Consider the following 17,289-nt stretch of genomic DNA (forward strand, 5'->3'; position numbering starts at 1 on the left):
ATGGGGGTAAATACAGTGTAATAATGGTGTAATAATGGGAGTAAATAAGTAAGGGATAATGTGCAGCGAGGCGGTCATTATGGGTAAAAGAACACCCGATCAGGAGCCCGATGCGAAGCGATTTAAAAAATAGCATTATTGATTTAAAAAATAGTTTTATTGATTTAAAATAACATGCATCCGCTAAGAAAAATAGTCCGTTGTTACCGTTTGAACTACGTAGCAACGGCAGGAACTGCTTTGATAGCGTTTTTGAGGAGCCGATTACAGATTTGAAAACATCGTTGCTTGCTTTAAAAGTAGCACAATTCATGATGTCAAACCTTGGAAAGTATATAGATATCCCTGCCCTAATGCCAAAGGAACTGGCAACTGAATATGTTTTGCCGTTTGATGTCTGGACCGTTGCGTAAAAACGACCGCAGCTCCGCGTTGAGGGTTTCTGCCCCGTTACTTATTGTCTTGTCCCTCTTGTCTTTTTCTTTTCTTCGCTGGGGACTCATCAGCCACTAACCATTCATCCAAATTACTGTGCTCTCCAAATATATTGCAATTAATATTAAAATCCTCCATGTTGCTCTCAGACGGGAGACAACGGAAAACTAAAGACAAGCAAACAGTTCAAAAAGCAAACTGCATGCATTGCTTTTCAGCCAAACTGTATAGAGTTAAATCGACCGGACTTCTTTCTGCAGATGTGAGCGTCCTTAACAACGGTCAATAAATCCTTGACAGCGGTCTGTACTACTGGATTAACAACGTGTCACGTGTTCTGAATTGAACAATCAGAATCGAGTATTCAACTACACCATGTAATAAAGTGTAATAATGGTGTAATAATGGGAGTAAATACAGTGTAATATGGCGAAAGAAAATTTAAAAAAAGGCGGAAAAATACTGAAGTTACCCTTTAAAGGTGGGGTAGGTAATTTTGGAGAAACCGGCTCGAGATCGCTAAAATTTGAAAATACACAGCCGGAAAAAATCTGCCACTTCCTTCCAGAGCCCCTCCTCCAACACACACGAACGCACACATGACCAATGAGGGCACGAGATAAGTTTGTGCACAGATGGAAGGCTGACAGGCAGGTAGGCCATCCAGTTATTTTAGCCGGGCCGGCTCAGATGATTGGTCGTGCTTTTTACAGTACTACGGCTTCCACAGATGACATTTGTTTAGGGATTTTTTGTCAAAGCACTTCAGATATTCATTGCTATCGGGATGTTAAGAGCATTCCATGGAATATAACAAAAAGTGTATCTCGAGCCGGTTTCTCAAACTTACCTACCCCACCTTTAAGGCAAAGTCAGACAAATGCACACACTCAGGATTTAGGGGTTTACTTTGACTAATACATTATTTTATTTCATACAGTGTGTGTGTGTGTGTGTGTGTGTGTGTGTGTGTGTGTGTGTGTGTGTGTTTTGTGTGTGTGTGTGTGTGTGTGTGTGTGTGTGTGTGTGTCTGTGTGTGTGTGTGAGACTTCTGATAGCATCAGAGTGTGTGTTATAACGTATATCTAGTAAAAAGTGTCACTTTCTGTTTTTATAAAGTTATTTTCCTTTTGTATCGAATGGGGTTTGAGCTCCTGTTTTGATTCATTAAACTACATCCTTCTGTTTTTGCAAATCAGTTTCCTCCTTCTGTTTTTCTCCAGGTTATTTTAACTTTGTGTTACTTCCCTTTTCCCCTAGAATATCAGGGAACACACTCACATGTTTGCCTTATTTCTGCTATGAAAGGTTGTTTATAAAGATTCAGATTGTATGACTTTGGCTCTCCCTAGTGGTATTAAAAAGCTACTAGAAATACACATTTTTGGCCCAAACTATGGTCCCATAGTCACATATCAAACCATGCTAGCTGATGAGCAGATCTTTCTGCTGCAGGACAAACCTTTGATCAACATCAGTGTTTTACAGATTTTAGAGAAACATCAGAGGCTAAACTTTCACTTTCGGCCGCAAACTATTTCACTTTGTCTTTTCAAAAACCGACAACAACAAGTGAAACTTCACGTTTCTCTGTTTGTGTGCAGACTCTTAGCAAAAGCACATGAAATAAACATAAACAAATACATGTTTGCAGTCGAATATAATGCTCATTAATGTTTAAATATCATCCTGTCCCCTGATATATATCCCCAAACGTTTCGGGGGACACAAACTACGTCCTCTATTTTTTTAATTATCTTTTTTGATTGACATTTTTTAATTAGTATTTTTTATTTTATCGTTATCATTTGTTTATCATTATAAAACATATCATATATATTATTCTGAAATGGACCAATCTGCACAATGACTACTTTTACTGTCGCTACTTTCACTATATTTTGATGAGAATACTTTTATACTTTCACTTGAGGAACATTTTGAATGCAGGACTTTTACTGTAACAGAGTATTCCTACACTCTGGTACTTCTACTTTTACTCAAGTACAAGATCTGAGTACTTCTACTTTCACTCAAGTGCAAGATCTGAGTACTTCTACTTTTACTCAAGTACAAGATCTGAGTACTTCTATTTTTACTGAAGTACTAGATCTGAGTACTTCTACTTTTACTCAAGTACAAGATCTTAGTACTTCTACTTTTACTCAAGTACAAGATCTGAGTACTTCTACTTTTACTCAAGTACAAGATCCGAGTACTTCTACTTTTACTCAAGTACAAGATCTGAGTACTTCTACTTTTACTCAAGTACAAGATCCGAGTACTTCTACTTTTACTCAAGTACAAGATCTGAGTACTTCTACTTTTACTCAAGTACAAGATCTGAGTACTTCTACTTTTACTCAAGTACAAGATAATAATAGTACTCATAAGTGTTATGTTATTCTTGACATTTAATTATAATAATAATACATTATATTCATCAAGCGCTTCATCAGGTGCTAAAAGAAGGTAAAAACAATTAAGATAAGATAAAAAATCTAATTAAAATGGAGCAATAAAACCACATTGATCACATTGATCACATTGATCACATTGATCACATTGATCACATTGAAGGACACGGCTTCAATCACAGGTTAAAAGCTCGTCTAAAGAATCCTCATTTCTACTTTATCCTCAATATTCTGACGTTAAAACAATGTGTGGAGACTTTCTCATTTGATGAACCTGCATTTCAAGAACACATTTAAAATGTAGAGAATAAATCATACTTTGTTTGTGAGGGTTTGCTTATTCTCGACAGATTTGTTATTTTTGCACTGCATTTTGAGAATAAAATAAACATTTTTAGTTCATTTTTAGATTTTCTGAAAAAGTCACTATTTTCTGAAGAAAATTCATAATTTTCCGATTTTCAGAAAAAAGTTAAAATTCTGAGATTTTTTATATTAATAATTTTGTGATTTCGAGAAAAAAAGCCATTTAAAGATTTTCTGAAAAAAAGTCAGAATTTTCTGATTTCTGAAAAAAGTCAGAATTCTAAATTCTATTTTATATTTGTTACAACAGTCTTTAAAACCCTTTTTTTTAAAATAGCTTTTATAATAGTCCTATTTTTTGCCCCTTTCTTAAAAAAACAAAACAGAATGTTTTCTTCTTTCTGTGTCTTTGATTACACGATTTACACCGAAGCAACTGATTCCGATTCTCATGAAGGCAGGAAACGCCAGCTGCCTGACGACCAGAGCCTCGGCACTTCACTTTCAGAATACGCTTTGTTTCCCTTAAAGTGGACCTATCATGCTATATTTAAATGATATATTGTAGGGCCATACCTATATAAGGTATATTTATACGTTTCTGTTTTCAAAATACCAAACAGATCATGCATTTTAGCCATGCCTCATTTCGCTCTATGTGCTGTTTGCTGTCTACGGGTCTGATTCTGCTGACCACGCCCCCCTGCAGGAGAGGGGAGACGTGCTCTGATCAGCTGCTGGGCTGTCAGAAGAGGGGGAGAAAAAGAGATCTCCGTCCTCCGTGTTTTATTATATAGAGTCAAATCAAATCAAATCAAATCAGGTTTTATTTATATAGCACATTTAAAAGCGATTTTTGGTCGAGCCAAAGTGCTGTACATGTAATAAAAACACATTACTACAATCACAATAAAAGACAATAAATTACAACAGATATATATAAAAAATAAAATAAAAAAAAACACAAGGAAAAGTCAGGAGTCGTGCTCCGCTCTAACTAGAAGGCCAGAGAGAAGAAGTGTGTTTTTAGTGTAGATTTAAAAACCCCTAGGGTCTGGGCCGACCTCACATGGAGGGGCAGAGTGTTCCAGAGCCTCGGGCCAGCTGCTGCGAAGGCTCGGTGCCCTCGGGTTTTAAGCCTGGTCTTGGGCACTACCAGCAGCAGCTGGTCAGCAGACCTTAAAGCTCTGGCTGGGGTGTAGCGCTGGAGCAGTTCAGCTATATAGGCCGGAGCCAGCCCATTTAGTGCTTTAAAAACAAATAAAAGGATTTTAAAATCAATTCTGAACCGAACTGGAAGCCAGTGTAGTGAGGCCAGAATAGGGGTGATGTGGTAACGCTTTTTGTGGCCAGTCAGCAAACGTGCAGCTGCGTTTTGGACTAGCTGCAGGCGTTTAATTGAGGCCTGGTCCATACCCACATACAGAGCGTTACAATAGTCCAGTCTTGAGGTAACAAAGGCGTTAATAACCCTTTCTAAGTCATTAAAAGATAAATACGACTTGGTTTTGGCCAATAGTCTTATTTTAAAAAAGCAGGATTTGACTACGGTGCTGACCTGCTTGTCGAATTTAAAAGTGCTAGTGAAGGTCACTCCAAGGTTCATGACCGAGGGGAGGATGTTTTTTTTTGAGAGAGCCCAGAATATCAACCGGAGAGGCTGGAGGTTGGGGTCCAAAAAAGATGACCTCAGTCTTGCTCTCGTTGAGGTTGAGAACGTTTTTGCTCAGCCAGGATTTTATCTCTGTTAAGCAGTCCATCAACTGCTGCAGTGAGTGTTTGACATTTGCTTTGAGAGGCAGATAGATCTGTACATCGTCGGCGTAGCAGTGGAAGGGAATATTATGTTTTGTGAGAATTGAACCTAGGGGCAGTATGTACAGTAGAAAAAGGATGGGGCCCAGAATAGAGCCTTGGGGAACCCCACAGGTAAGAGGGGCTTTGGCAGAGGAGAAGGCACCTAGCTGTACCGAGAAGCTACGGTCTGTCAGGTAGGACCTGAACCATGCAAGGGCAGAGCCTGTGATGCCAGCGGACTGTTCAAGCCGTGACAGCAGGATGCTATGGTCCACAGTGTCAAAGGCAGCTGTCAGGTCTAACAGCACCAAGACAGCTGGGCTACCTGAGTCGGCGGCTAGGAGCAGATCATTAAAAACTCTTAAAAGGGCTGTTTCAGTGCTGTGCATGGGTTTAAAGCCAGACTGAAACTTTTCATGGATTCCATGGATGGTTAAAAAAGACTGCAGCTGGGCGTAGACTACTCGCTCCAGGGCTTTTGATAAAAAAGGTAGCTGGGAGATGGGCCTAAAATTTGCGAGAATGGAGGGGTCGAGATTTTTCTTTTTAAGTAGTGGCTTAACCACGGCATGTTTGAAGGCAGCTGGGACACATCCTGAGTTAAGAGAGGTGTTTAAAAGTAATAAAATACTTGCTCCAACTGAATCAAAAACATCTCTGAGAAGGCGAGAGGGAATGCTGTCTGAGGTGCAGTTTGTCGGCCGCAGGTGCTTGACTACATCCGAGAGAGCAGAGAGGGATACAGGCTCAAATTGGTCGAGGACAGCAGGGCACAGAAAAGGAGCAGGATCTGGGGTAGCACTAGTGTGGGCTAGCCTAAGAGCAGATACTTTTTCAATAAAAAATGTAAGAAACTTATCACAGAGAGTAGTCGATGGGACAATTGAAGAAACATCACAGGGATTAATGATAGAGTTGAGGACATTAAAAAGAACCTGAGGTTTATGGCTGTTTTTGGAAATTCGTTATTCATTTGTTTTAAAGCTCAATAAATAACAAAGAAGACCTTTGACCGGCACTTTTCTCATTTTGTCCGGAAGATTTCAACTTTAACGGACATCTTGACCGGCGAAAGAAACTGAAACTGAAACTATGCCGCACGGTCCCCTCGTTCCTTGGAAGAGGCGGAGAGGTGGGTGTTTGTCATCTGCTGGTGGACTAACCGGAGAGAATTACAGTGCTTGCCTTGACGGGGAGGGATTGCATTGAATTAAAGCAGCGGGAGCAAACGCTTGCCTCGGGGAGGGAGAAAAAAAAAGCCACAGCGGAGAATAAACAGAAGGGTAACCATGGTAACTATGGGCGGGAAGTCTTCTTCGCTGCTTTTGTGGCAGACTACAGCGCAACTTACAGGCCTGGCATATGTACTACAGCGTCTCCAGCACTTTCGAGCGGCAATGGCCGGCCGTGACCCAACCCCACATTCCCCTGATAGGTGGAGAGTTGCCCAATAGCCGCAGCGCCACTTCTGTGACGACATAGAAGTGTTCAAATCTGGATCAGTCTGTATCAGATCCGTTGCAGCCCCTTTTTTAGAGATTTGGGTATGGAGGAAAATAGAGAGGGTTGTGTTTTCTGACACTTAGTGAGTTCCCTGGAACACCGGGGACACATATTCATGTATAAAAGACGTACAAAAGTGCATTTTGCATGATAGGTCCCCTTTAAGTTCAATAATTCTTCCACCTGGACAGATTGCATTAAAATCTTAACATGACATTATTAGATTTTTCTCTGATTGGATGAAGGGAGCCATGCAGAAATCCCTTAGAAGTAAAAATGGCCACCTGGACCTGTTTGTCCGCTTTCTCCACGGCCTCTCTCTGGAGTCCAAACAGAGACTCTTAGGAGGCCTGCTGGGTCGCACAGACAACCGTCCAAAAATCATCCAGAGACTCTTCAGAGGCCTGCTGGGTCGAATAGACAACAGACCAGAAATCATCCTAAGAGCCATCATCAACCTGAAGAAGATGAACAGTTATGAAATCTCTCCTGACAGGAGCATCAACATCTTCCACTGTCTGACAGAGATGAAGGACCACTCAGTACATCAGGAGATCACAGAGTTCCTGAAGTCAGAGAACAGATCAGAGAAGAAACTCTCTGAGATCCACTGCTCTACTCTGGCCGACATGCTGCAGATGTCAGAGGAGGTTCTGGAGGAGTTGGACCTGAAGAAGTACAAAACATCAGCGGAGGGACGACGGAGACTGATTCCAGCTGTGAGGAACTGCAGAAAGGCAGAGTAAGTCCAGATGTGATTAACTTAATAAATTAGTGTACATCAGACGTTACTTCTTTAAATAAACACAACAACATTTCTGCTGTTTCAAATACTGTGAGAGCAAAATTGATCCATTATGACACACATTCCAAAACAACATGGAAAAGTTAACAGACAAATCTTGTACTAAAGAAATACCCCAACACTGAATGCATGTAAGTTTATTATAACAGCTTTGTAATTTCTTCATCATTATACCTGATCTGTTTTACCACAATAATCAAGAGTGTAAAGTAAGACAGTCTGAGAATGAACATAGAAAACTCAACAATATATTAAGTGAACTAACAGTGAATGTTAATCAGAACATGATGGGTCTAATGTTTCTCATCAAATGCATGAAGTTAATATAACGTTACATCTCTTTGTGAATAACTCACTCTGTAATATCTGTCTTGACAGACTAACTTCCTGTGGACTATCAGAGACTCACTGTGAAGTCCTGGCCTTAGCTCTGAAGTCAGACCCCTCGCATCTGAGAGATCTGGACCTGAGTCAGAACAATCTGAAGGATTCAGGAGTGAAGCTGCTGAGTTCTGGACTAAAAAGTCCACACTGCAGACTGCAGACTCTCAGGTCAGTTCACTCATGCTCTATGCACGTGAAAAGTGTAATTCATATTTAACCTGTTAAGCCCTGAGCCTGTTTTTCAGGTCTCAGGCTCGAAAATGACATTCCCAGAACAAATGACCATATCTTCCCTTCTAAAAGGGTTAAATTAATAATTTTTTTTCTCAAAGTAATGATAAACCTGTGAGTTGGATGTAGAAAAGTCAGAATTAATATAGATGTTTTTTATTTTAAAGAAAATTCAGATTTTACATAGTAAAAAACTGTAAATTATAGTGTCCGTCCAAAAATTCTTTTTTACTTATAGTGAAAACCACCCTTGGATGATGGGTTAGTAGACTAAAAGCTTTAGGAATCCGAAGTACAACATATAATAAGTACCCTTAATCAAGATTGATGCAGTAAGGTGTTAGCAAATAAAAATGATCAGTTAGATGAGTTTCTTCCCGTTACATGGATATAAAACATTCATAGTTTTATTAAATGAACATGCCCTCAGACACTGTTTCCTGCAAGATGTTGCGGCAGTGCCCCGGTACCGGGGTCTCTCGGGCTTAACAGGTTAACAGGTTAATGGATATACAGGATTTTACAGAGGAGTGAGTCTGTTTGGTTCTCCTGTCATGTTTTTGTTTCTAGACTAATGAGCAGTTATTTCCTGTTAGCTGAGAGCTGTGGCAGTCAGTCGTAGTGTTTGCAGAGAAGATATGATGGGATGTAAAGCATGAGTCAGGACTCTGAAGCAGACTCAAAGAATAAACACGTATTTTAAACCTGATCCATAACTGTTGGGTTGTGTTCATCCCTACAGGATCAATAAAGAGACGATCAGAGCCAAGAAACAGAAGAGATGTGAGTATTGAAACCATATCCTCCATTCATCAGACTATTCTACATTAAAGTCTGATCTTAAAACGAAAAATACTGTTCAATTCCATCTTGTTTCAGCTCTCTTCAATATTTTTAGCTGCTAATGTTTCTCTCTTTTCATGTTTTATTAATCTTTCTCTGTCCCATTTTCCCTCCATCAGGAGACTCCGATGTCAAACAGGAAGTGAAAACAGGATGAACTGACGGTATATTCGGATTAAAGAACAAACAAACAATCATTTGCACTTAAAGCTTTTCTTCAAAGGATAGTTTTTTTTTTACCAGAAATCTTCAAAAGTTAAATTTACCAATTTATAATATCAGATTCAGGATCAGGTTTACTGCCCGTTTTTACACATGCAAGGAATTGTTCTTGGTGTGTTGTTGCATAGAGAAGAAACATAAATATAAAATACAAAAAACATATATTTTAAAGAAATAGATGTCTTTATATACCAGTGCTGTGATTGGCTGTTTCTTTTGAATATCAGATTTGTTATATGTGACCCGCTCTATCGAAATCAGTCGGGTGTCGCAACGGCTCATTTAAAAATAAACGTGGATTTGTGTAAATAAATAGTTTTTCAGGGTTTGGGTGTTTTGTTTGATTTTAAATAAACAAAGTCTTGGCTTTCAGAATATGAAACTTTTATTTCCAAAATCACACGATAAATACATGTTTGAAGCTTGTAAAGGGAAGATGACAGGCACCTCTCACTTGCCACTCTGCTCTCCCTCAGCGCCGCCCCCCTCCCTCCGGCTGAAATTATGAATGTAAGCGTATAATAATCATAGATAACACGGCAGGGTCCGTCACAGTTTGTTTTCATCTGATTTCATTATAAACAAAGTCTTGGCTTTCAGAATATTAAACTTGTTTCGGCAAATTCAGATGATAAATACAACTATGAAGCTTGTAACGGCATAATTACAAGCGGAGAACGGAATAACTTAACGTCACAGCAGGCATAACAACAGCCGGTGTTTCTCGTGAGTGTTTTCCCCGGGAAACAAACACAATACACACAAACGCAAAAATACACAAACACACACACACATACACACACACACTCGCGAGCTTCCCCCAGACCAGTAATCCAAACGAAAATAGTTTCCCTCCATTACTACTTTGATAATTTGCTCCGCTAATAATCAATTAGATCGATGGATTCCAGAGAAGAGGAAACTTTGAAGGCCTTTTTCTCAAAATGATGACTCGGTGACAGTCATTATATAATGTGACATATTTTGCTTAATATTTGGAGTACAACAACAATCATGATATCATTAGAAAGCTAGGAATCTCCTCTTTCCAACAGTGTATACAACTCAAAATGTGTCTTCGGGTCAATGCGACTGATTTCGATAGAGCAGGTCACATATAACACGTTTTCTCACATGTAATGTTTAAATATGCTCATGAGGCGTTGTGTAATGCTAACTTTTGGTGGATTCAGGAGAAATCTGCCAGACAGTTATTTAAATGTTTCTTGAGGAGACTTCAGATATTGTTCCTTTTTTTTCCATCTGTTTTGTGTATCTCTTTCCTTCATGTAAGATTGTGTTGATGTTTTTAGGTTTCTCTCCATCTTGTCATTGTAAATAAACAGTGATTGTCTGCGTGGGAACTGTATTAGCTGTACGGGTATATTTGACCTTGAACGACCCTGTGACCCTAAAATAACCTCCTGACCCCTGACTCTTTGTCCGTTACATCGTACATCATCAGTTTGAGTTAATGGGGAAACCACCAACACACATCAGACTCTTCCAGAGGCGCCAGTGATCACAGTTTGATTAATAAATGAATGTGGACATGAACTTTAAAACTATATTTTAGTGAATATGATTCTGTGTAAAACCTACTGTGGAGGGTTAACGTGGCTTTGGACTATACTACTCAAGGAGAATGACATCAATGTTATGTTGCTTTATCTTTTTAGCATCTTGTATTCAATTGATGTAACTGTTAAAGCAATCATCTCAATAACTGTTTATTCCATCTACTGTTCTGTGTATTGCTAGAGAGATAGAGATATGTGGGGTTCCTCAAGGCTCCATCCTGGGGCATCTTCTCTTCAACATCTACATGCTACCACTGGCTCAGATAATGAAAAACAACAAAATACAATACATACATTTGGTGCAATTTGGCCGGCTGGCGTTTTGTCCTTTAACTTTTGAACTGTATGCACAGATATAGTTTAGACGAATATATCCGTATAAACCTTGATTTTTTGCCGTTTTTAATTCGTCCAAATCTGTATTTTTGCTATTCCTTCCAAAAATGTTGTTCAATCATCACCAAATTTGGAACAGACCATCTCTAGAGCACCCGAAATATATAACATGTCTAAGATTGTTAATGTTCCATACTTGTAATTATTGTGATTATATAAATGCACTTTATCATCTTGTTTTAATAACTGTTGTTGTTTTTCTTTTAAGTTTCCACACAGTTTTTCTAAAGACTAAGGTGCTTACTTTTTGTATTTGTATTAACCTGGTCACCTTCTTGTTGCTGGAAATTAACCCTCCTGATAAGTGTGTGTGTGTGTGTGTGTGTGTGTGTGTGGGGGGGGGGGGGGGTCATTATTTTATTTATTTATTTGTATTGCAGATTGTTCCTCTAACTTCTTATGTTTGTATAAATATTCTTTAATTTTATTTATTTATTTTTATTTCAATCTTTAGTAGAACAAATGTCATGAAACCCAATTTCCTCCAGTTTGAATAAATGTTCTGATTCTGGTTCAAAACCAAAACAAAAGTCTCCATTTTGCATACAAATAGCATATCATACAAACATATATAAAATCCTTTCAATCACTTTCTCTACTCTAACAGCTCCACAGGTTTTACACACATTAATCTGCAGACACTGACCGATAAATATCAGCTGGTGAAGATACTTTATATTATATATATTTTAGTATTATTGTTAGTGTTACTGACCCCATTGTGCAGAGTTGCAGGAGTCTCACAGGAAACAGATTTCTTGGAGCCGTGGCCGAGCGCCATCGCCTCACTCCACCAGTTTTAATCCTTCAGAAATCTTATTAAAGTATTTCCAATTTAGCAGCTTTTATTCATCATCTCTGGTTAGCACAGACATGTAGCTCCAAGAGAACGGCTCCCTCTCTGTTCGTAGGTCCAAAGGTAGAGAAAAGTCAATCAATATTTCACAAAGCTCAGCGCAGATAGTTTGAAAAACCAAAATAGAAATCTCTACTTATGGCTCGTTTATATCCCTACATCTCTCCTCTGAAAGCAGCATCACTGAGGCAGGTGGAACAGGTGGAACAGGTGTGCTGATCGTTACCTAGCAACAGTGATAATGCACAGGTAAATCCGAGGGGAATGAACGCTGTTTACGCTCTCGTTTCCCAGAGTTCATTTCTCTCTCTCCATGCAAACAAGAAATCCCCGCGTGCTGCACAGAGAGGAAGCCTGAGGCAGAAGAGTGTGTGTGTTGAAATATATTTAGTCACCAATAATCTGTCGTTTTATGACACGGTGCAGGCCTTTAAAATATCCTAAGTCCTCAAAAATATAAATGGGGAAGCGTCTTTTATCTTTTGGATCAACCTATCAAGAGAGGAAAATGTATGAGACATTTTTAAATGACGGCTGAAAAACATTTTTCAATTAAACTATTTTTTAGCAATATTTCCTTTCATTTTTTTTTTTTTATCGATTACTTTTTTATATTACAATCTTATTTATGTATTATTATATTGTTTTTAAAGGAGAGGTGTCATGCTTTTCCGGTTATTACCCGTCCCCTTGTGTGTTATGAAGGTTTTTATGCATGTAAACGGTGTGCAGAGTCAAAACCCTCAAAGTACACCCTGTAGCGAGTAAAACTCTAACACAGAAAATACCTCCCCAAAACGCCTCGTTGGAGATACGTCACTGCCCATTTGAGTCTTCCATTTCGTTCCGGGTACGGCATGATGTCAAACGGTACCCGGAACGAAATGGACCAATCCCGAAGAGCCGTTACGTTACGTCCGCGGAGCCGTTACGTTAAGCCCCCGCTGATTGGTCCAAATTGACCGATCCACGGACTTCCTCACACACACATCTGTGTGCAGGGAGCAGGCAGCTCAGCTGATTTCTCCTCCCTGTGCAGGCTGATAACAGACAGTTGGGATCGCGGCAAAATTCTCTCTGCAGACCCATTCTCTCTGCAGACCCATTCTCTCTGCAGACCCATTCTCACAGCGTTTATCAACCTTTTTCTTACTCAATATCAAGCCACACTTATTGTTTTTACTTCGGATGTGAGTTTGTGTGTGCTCAGGATGAGTTTGGCTGTGTTTCGCTATGTATCCTAAACAAGGAAACAACACCTCCACGGAGCTCAGCGCGATTCACAACGTCCCGACCAATCAGAGCACACTGTGCTCACAGGGAGGGTGGGGGCTGGAGCTTTTGGAGCTACAACGAGCCGTTAAAGGCAGAGAGTGAAATTCAGTGAATACAAGTAGTTTACAGAGATGCTGTTTGAGAAACCAATGTGAGTTTGGAAAAATGCACAATATAAATCTATTCTAGTACACCTCAACAATGGAATTATGATCAGTGGAAATGGCCAAGACACCTCTCCTTTAACTTATTTATTTTTTCTAAATATTATTTCAGTTTTTTCTTTTTTAATGATTTATTAATTTAATTATTCATATTTATTTATTTATTTAATCTTGAATAATCTATATTTTTATATAATGTTATTGTATTATTAATTTTGTATTATTTCTCTCACTTTTATTGAGTGGGATATCATTTTATTACTTTTTGAATATTTTATTTTATTTATTCTGTTGCCTATTTTACCCTTTTGGAATCATATATGCATCATGCTTCAGGTCAAAAATAATAATAAAGCAAGTATTTACTTCTCATTTATTTTATAAAAACACTTATTCTTCAATATATGTTATAAAAACAATGTACAGAGAAGCAACAACAGCACAATGAACGGTAATAGCTGCAGCGATGAGAACAACTGTGACATTTACAGATTAAAATCAAGTTTTGTCCATGAAAATATTCATCTTTACCGTCAGTACTTTGTAAAACAGCTGCCATACATGGGTTCATATATATTATACTGTATATGTTTTACGAATCATATTTTAACGGTTCAGTACAAAAATGTTTTTATAAATATGTAAAGATTGTACTTAAAGAGCCAATCATAAAGACATCTATGACATACAGTATACTGTAGCAGCTAACTAAATAAATACAATTGAGATTTAACCTAAATTAAAACTGCCGCTGGGGCACCAGAAAGGATTTCCAGCAAAAGCAAGCACATCGACCAAGAGTATTTGTTCTCTGTCCTTTAAAATGGACTTGAACTTCCCCAAAGTGATGACATCTGTACATTATTCCACACATAAGGGGCAGCATATTTAAAAGCTTTTTTCCCCCAATTCTGTTCTCAATCAATCAATCTTTATTTATTTATATAGCACATTTAAAACAACCTCAGGCGACCAAAGTGCTGTACAGGCAATAACTACAATATCAAATAACACAATGGGAGTACAATAATAAAAGAATAATTAAAAATATGATAAAAAGCACAATAACTAGAAACATATAAAAACACATACAAATGTAAACATGTAATGTTCAACTAGTATTCAAAGCCAGTGCAAAGAGGTGAGTTTTTAGCTCAGATTAAAAAAGTTCAATAGATTCAGCAGTCCGGATATGTACTTGGAGGCTGAGCGGTGGTGGCGAAGTCCATAGGGACTTGGCTTGGCAACTGGAAGGTCACCAGTTCGAGTCCCGGCAAGACCAAGTGCTACCGAGGTGTCCCTGAGCAAGGCACCGTTCCCTACACTGCTCCCCGGGCGCCGTACGCCCACTGCTCCTAACACTAGGATGGGTCAAATGCAGAGAAACCGTTTTGTTACTAGTACCTGTACTCTGTAATGACAATAAAAGTAAAAAACAAAGAAAAAAAGGCTGTTCCACAGTCTGGGAGCTGCAACACTGAAAGGTCACCTCGGGTCTTTTTCCTTCACCGAGGAACCACCAACATGTTCTGCTGAGCTGAGCGCATTGCTCGAGCTGGAGCATGCCGGTGCAACAACTCAGACAGGTAATGTGGTGCCAGTCCATGCAATGATTTAAAAACAACAAGTAAGTACTTGAACTGGATCCTGTAACTGACAGGAAGCCAATGAAGATCTGCCAAAACGGGTGTGATGTGGTCATAACGTCTCTTCCCGGTAAGAAGGCGTGCAGCTGCATTTTGGACCAGCTGCAGGTGACGGATCAAACACTTATCAACACCAATATACAGGGAGTTACAATAGTCTAAACGAGACGTTATAAATAGGTGGATTAGCTGTTCAAATTCCTTACTAGGAAGATAGGCCTTTACCTTCCCCAGAAGCCACAGCTGGAAGAAGCTTGTCTTGACAACTGAGTTTATCTGTTTGTCAAATTTAAAACAGTTGTCAAAGATTTCTGACAGAGGGACGGCTGAAGGAGGCAAGGGGGCCGAGTACACTATTAAAGCCATCCAGGAGTTTAGACTGTCCATATATTAAAATCTCTGTCTTGTTTTTGTTGAGAGTCAAGAAGTTGATTTCCATCCATGATTTCATGTCTTTCAGACAGCTAAGCAAGGCAATCCTAGATTCCTTATTTGCTTTTATAGGCAGGTATACCTGCAAGTCATCTCACTTTGGGAACCAACTTCTGTATAAGATCATTGGAGCACAGGCCATATATATTTAGTTTGTTACGCATATATGTGCACAGATAAGAGGGAACCAGCCCAAGGAGAGATTAACATACAAAACCCAAGTAATGGGAACGTCTGCGTGCAAAGATGGCCGTTCAGCAGCATAAAAGGTACAGTGGTACACGATACCAGTAACCACATGTGATGCACTATGGGACACATTTAAATTATTTAGGCACTGGTCAGAGGTATTCATGTAAAGCAGATCATCATAATCCGAAACATGTAAAAACGATGCAGAGATCAAATGTTTCCTTGCCTGAAGCGTGAATATTAAGCATTTTGTCCGTATAATGTTGTCTTAATACTACTGAGAAAAATGTACAAACATAACAACGTGTGATTGAATCTTCTCATGAAGGGCTGTTAGGATCAGGCAAAACAGGGAAATACCAGGAAGAGACAGAAGGTGACTTCAAAGACAGATATCATGAAAAAAGAGACACCAAAATAAAATCGGATAAAATGAATAAATAAATAGCCGAAAAAAAACCTATTGTTTCTTCCAGAAAATAACAAATATGTTCTCATGTCGCACTTGTCCTCCGTGCTGTCTGAGAATAATTTCTTTTATTTTCAGCTCTGTTCCTGTCGTACCGGCATGTATCCGTCACCAGAGGGCGCCACTGACCGGCTGCTGCTCATCAGAGACATTCTCTCCAGGAGGTCAGCTTTCAGACCCTCAGAGAAGCCCAGAGAGGGGGGAGAGGGGAGAGAGGGGAGAGAGGGGAGAGAGGGGAGAGAGGGGACAGTGATGCTCTCCTCCTCCATGCTCTCCTGACTCACCTCCTCCATGCTCTCCTGACTCACCTCCTCTCCCCCACTACCAACACCTGAATCTAAGCTCTGCAGCCTCCCTCTCTCCCCCTTTAACTCCTCCACCCTCTCATAGTCTGAGACCGGCAGCATGGCTTCACTCCCTTTAGAGAACAACTGATGGATTTCCTCCTCCTTCTTCTTCCCTCTGTCTTCATCCGTTTCCTTTTCACTTCTTTGACCTCCCACCGGCCCGTAAGGAGCGTCAGAGACGCATTGAGGGAGGTTCCCTGCTGTGAGGGAGGAAATGTGAGGAGGAGGAGGAGGAGGAGGAGGAGGAGTTTGGGGGAGGAGATGGGAGTAATTGGGGTTGGAGAAGTCTGAACTGGTGGATTTGTGGGTCATTTCGCTTCTGATTTTGTGCAGCAGCGCCTCCTCCTGGCTGCACGGCAACACTGCGTCCACACAGGAGGAGATCTCCACCGAGTCCAACTCCCCCGAAACGATGAGGACGTGAGGACTCGACCGACTCTGCAGGAGAAGAGGAGGTTCAAATACAGAACATTTTGCTAATATCACACTGTACATTTTACATTTCAATATTCCAATGACTGCATATAGACTATTGTGCACTGTTTCTATTGCATTCTATATTATTTTATTTACCTGTACTATTTCATCTGTTTTATTGTGTTGGAGGAGGAGCCTGTGACCTCAGATGTTCATGTTTTTTAATTAAAAAAAAATATATATATAGCACCAAATTGCAACTGAAGTAATCTATCTACGGTCACTTTTCACATTTTATTAAATAAACTAAACGCCTATGTTATTTATCTAATGTATGTGCATGTTTCAGCGTCCACTGCTTTGCGTATTCACATTCTCCCTCCGCTCTGTTTCTGAAGGGCGGGGCTGCACTCCGCTCCCCCCCCCCCCCCCACACACACACACGCGCACACACACACACACACACACACACACACACACACACACACACACACACACACACACACACACACACACACACACACACACACACACACACACACACACACACACACACACACACGAATGCACAC

At 39.7% G+C, this 17,289-nt stretch overlaps 1 protein-coding gene across 2 annotated transcripts in view; it reads right to left on the reverse strand.

The window, feature by feature from the left end:
* Nucleotides 1-17,289, reverse strand: part of LOC117496524 (interleukin-4 receptor subunit alpha-like) — a 52,624-nt gene that overhangs the window by 18,766 nt on the left and 16,569 nt on the right. Inside the window, exon 10 of one of the 2 annotated variants that reach the window (XM_034148220.1) lies at nucleotides 16,024-16,738. The exons of the other annotated variant lie outside the window; for it this stretch is intronic. Within the exon in view, the coding sequence (XP_034004111.1) occupies nucleotides 16,028-16,738 (711 nt within the window). The 3' untranslated portion in view covers nucleotides 16,024-16,027. Of the gene's footprint in view, nucleotides 1-16,023; nucleotides 16,739-17,289 lie in introns of those variants that run through there. 2 annotated transcript variants of the gene reach the window in all.

The sequence above is a fragment of the Trematomus bernacchii genome, unplaced genomic scaffold, assembly GCF_902827165.1.
Source record: "Trematomus bernacchii unplaced genomic scaffold, fTreBer1.1, whole genome shotgun sequence".
Lineage (NCBI taxonomy): Eukaryota > Metazoa > Chordata > Actinopteri > Perciformes > Nototheniidae > Trematomus > Trematomus bernacchii.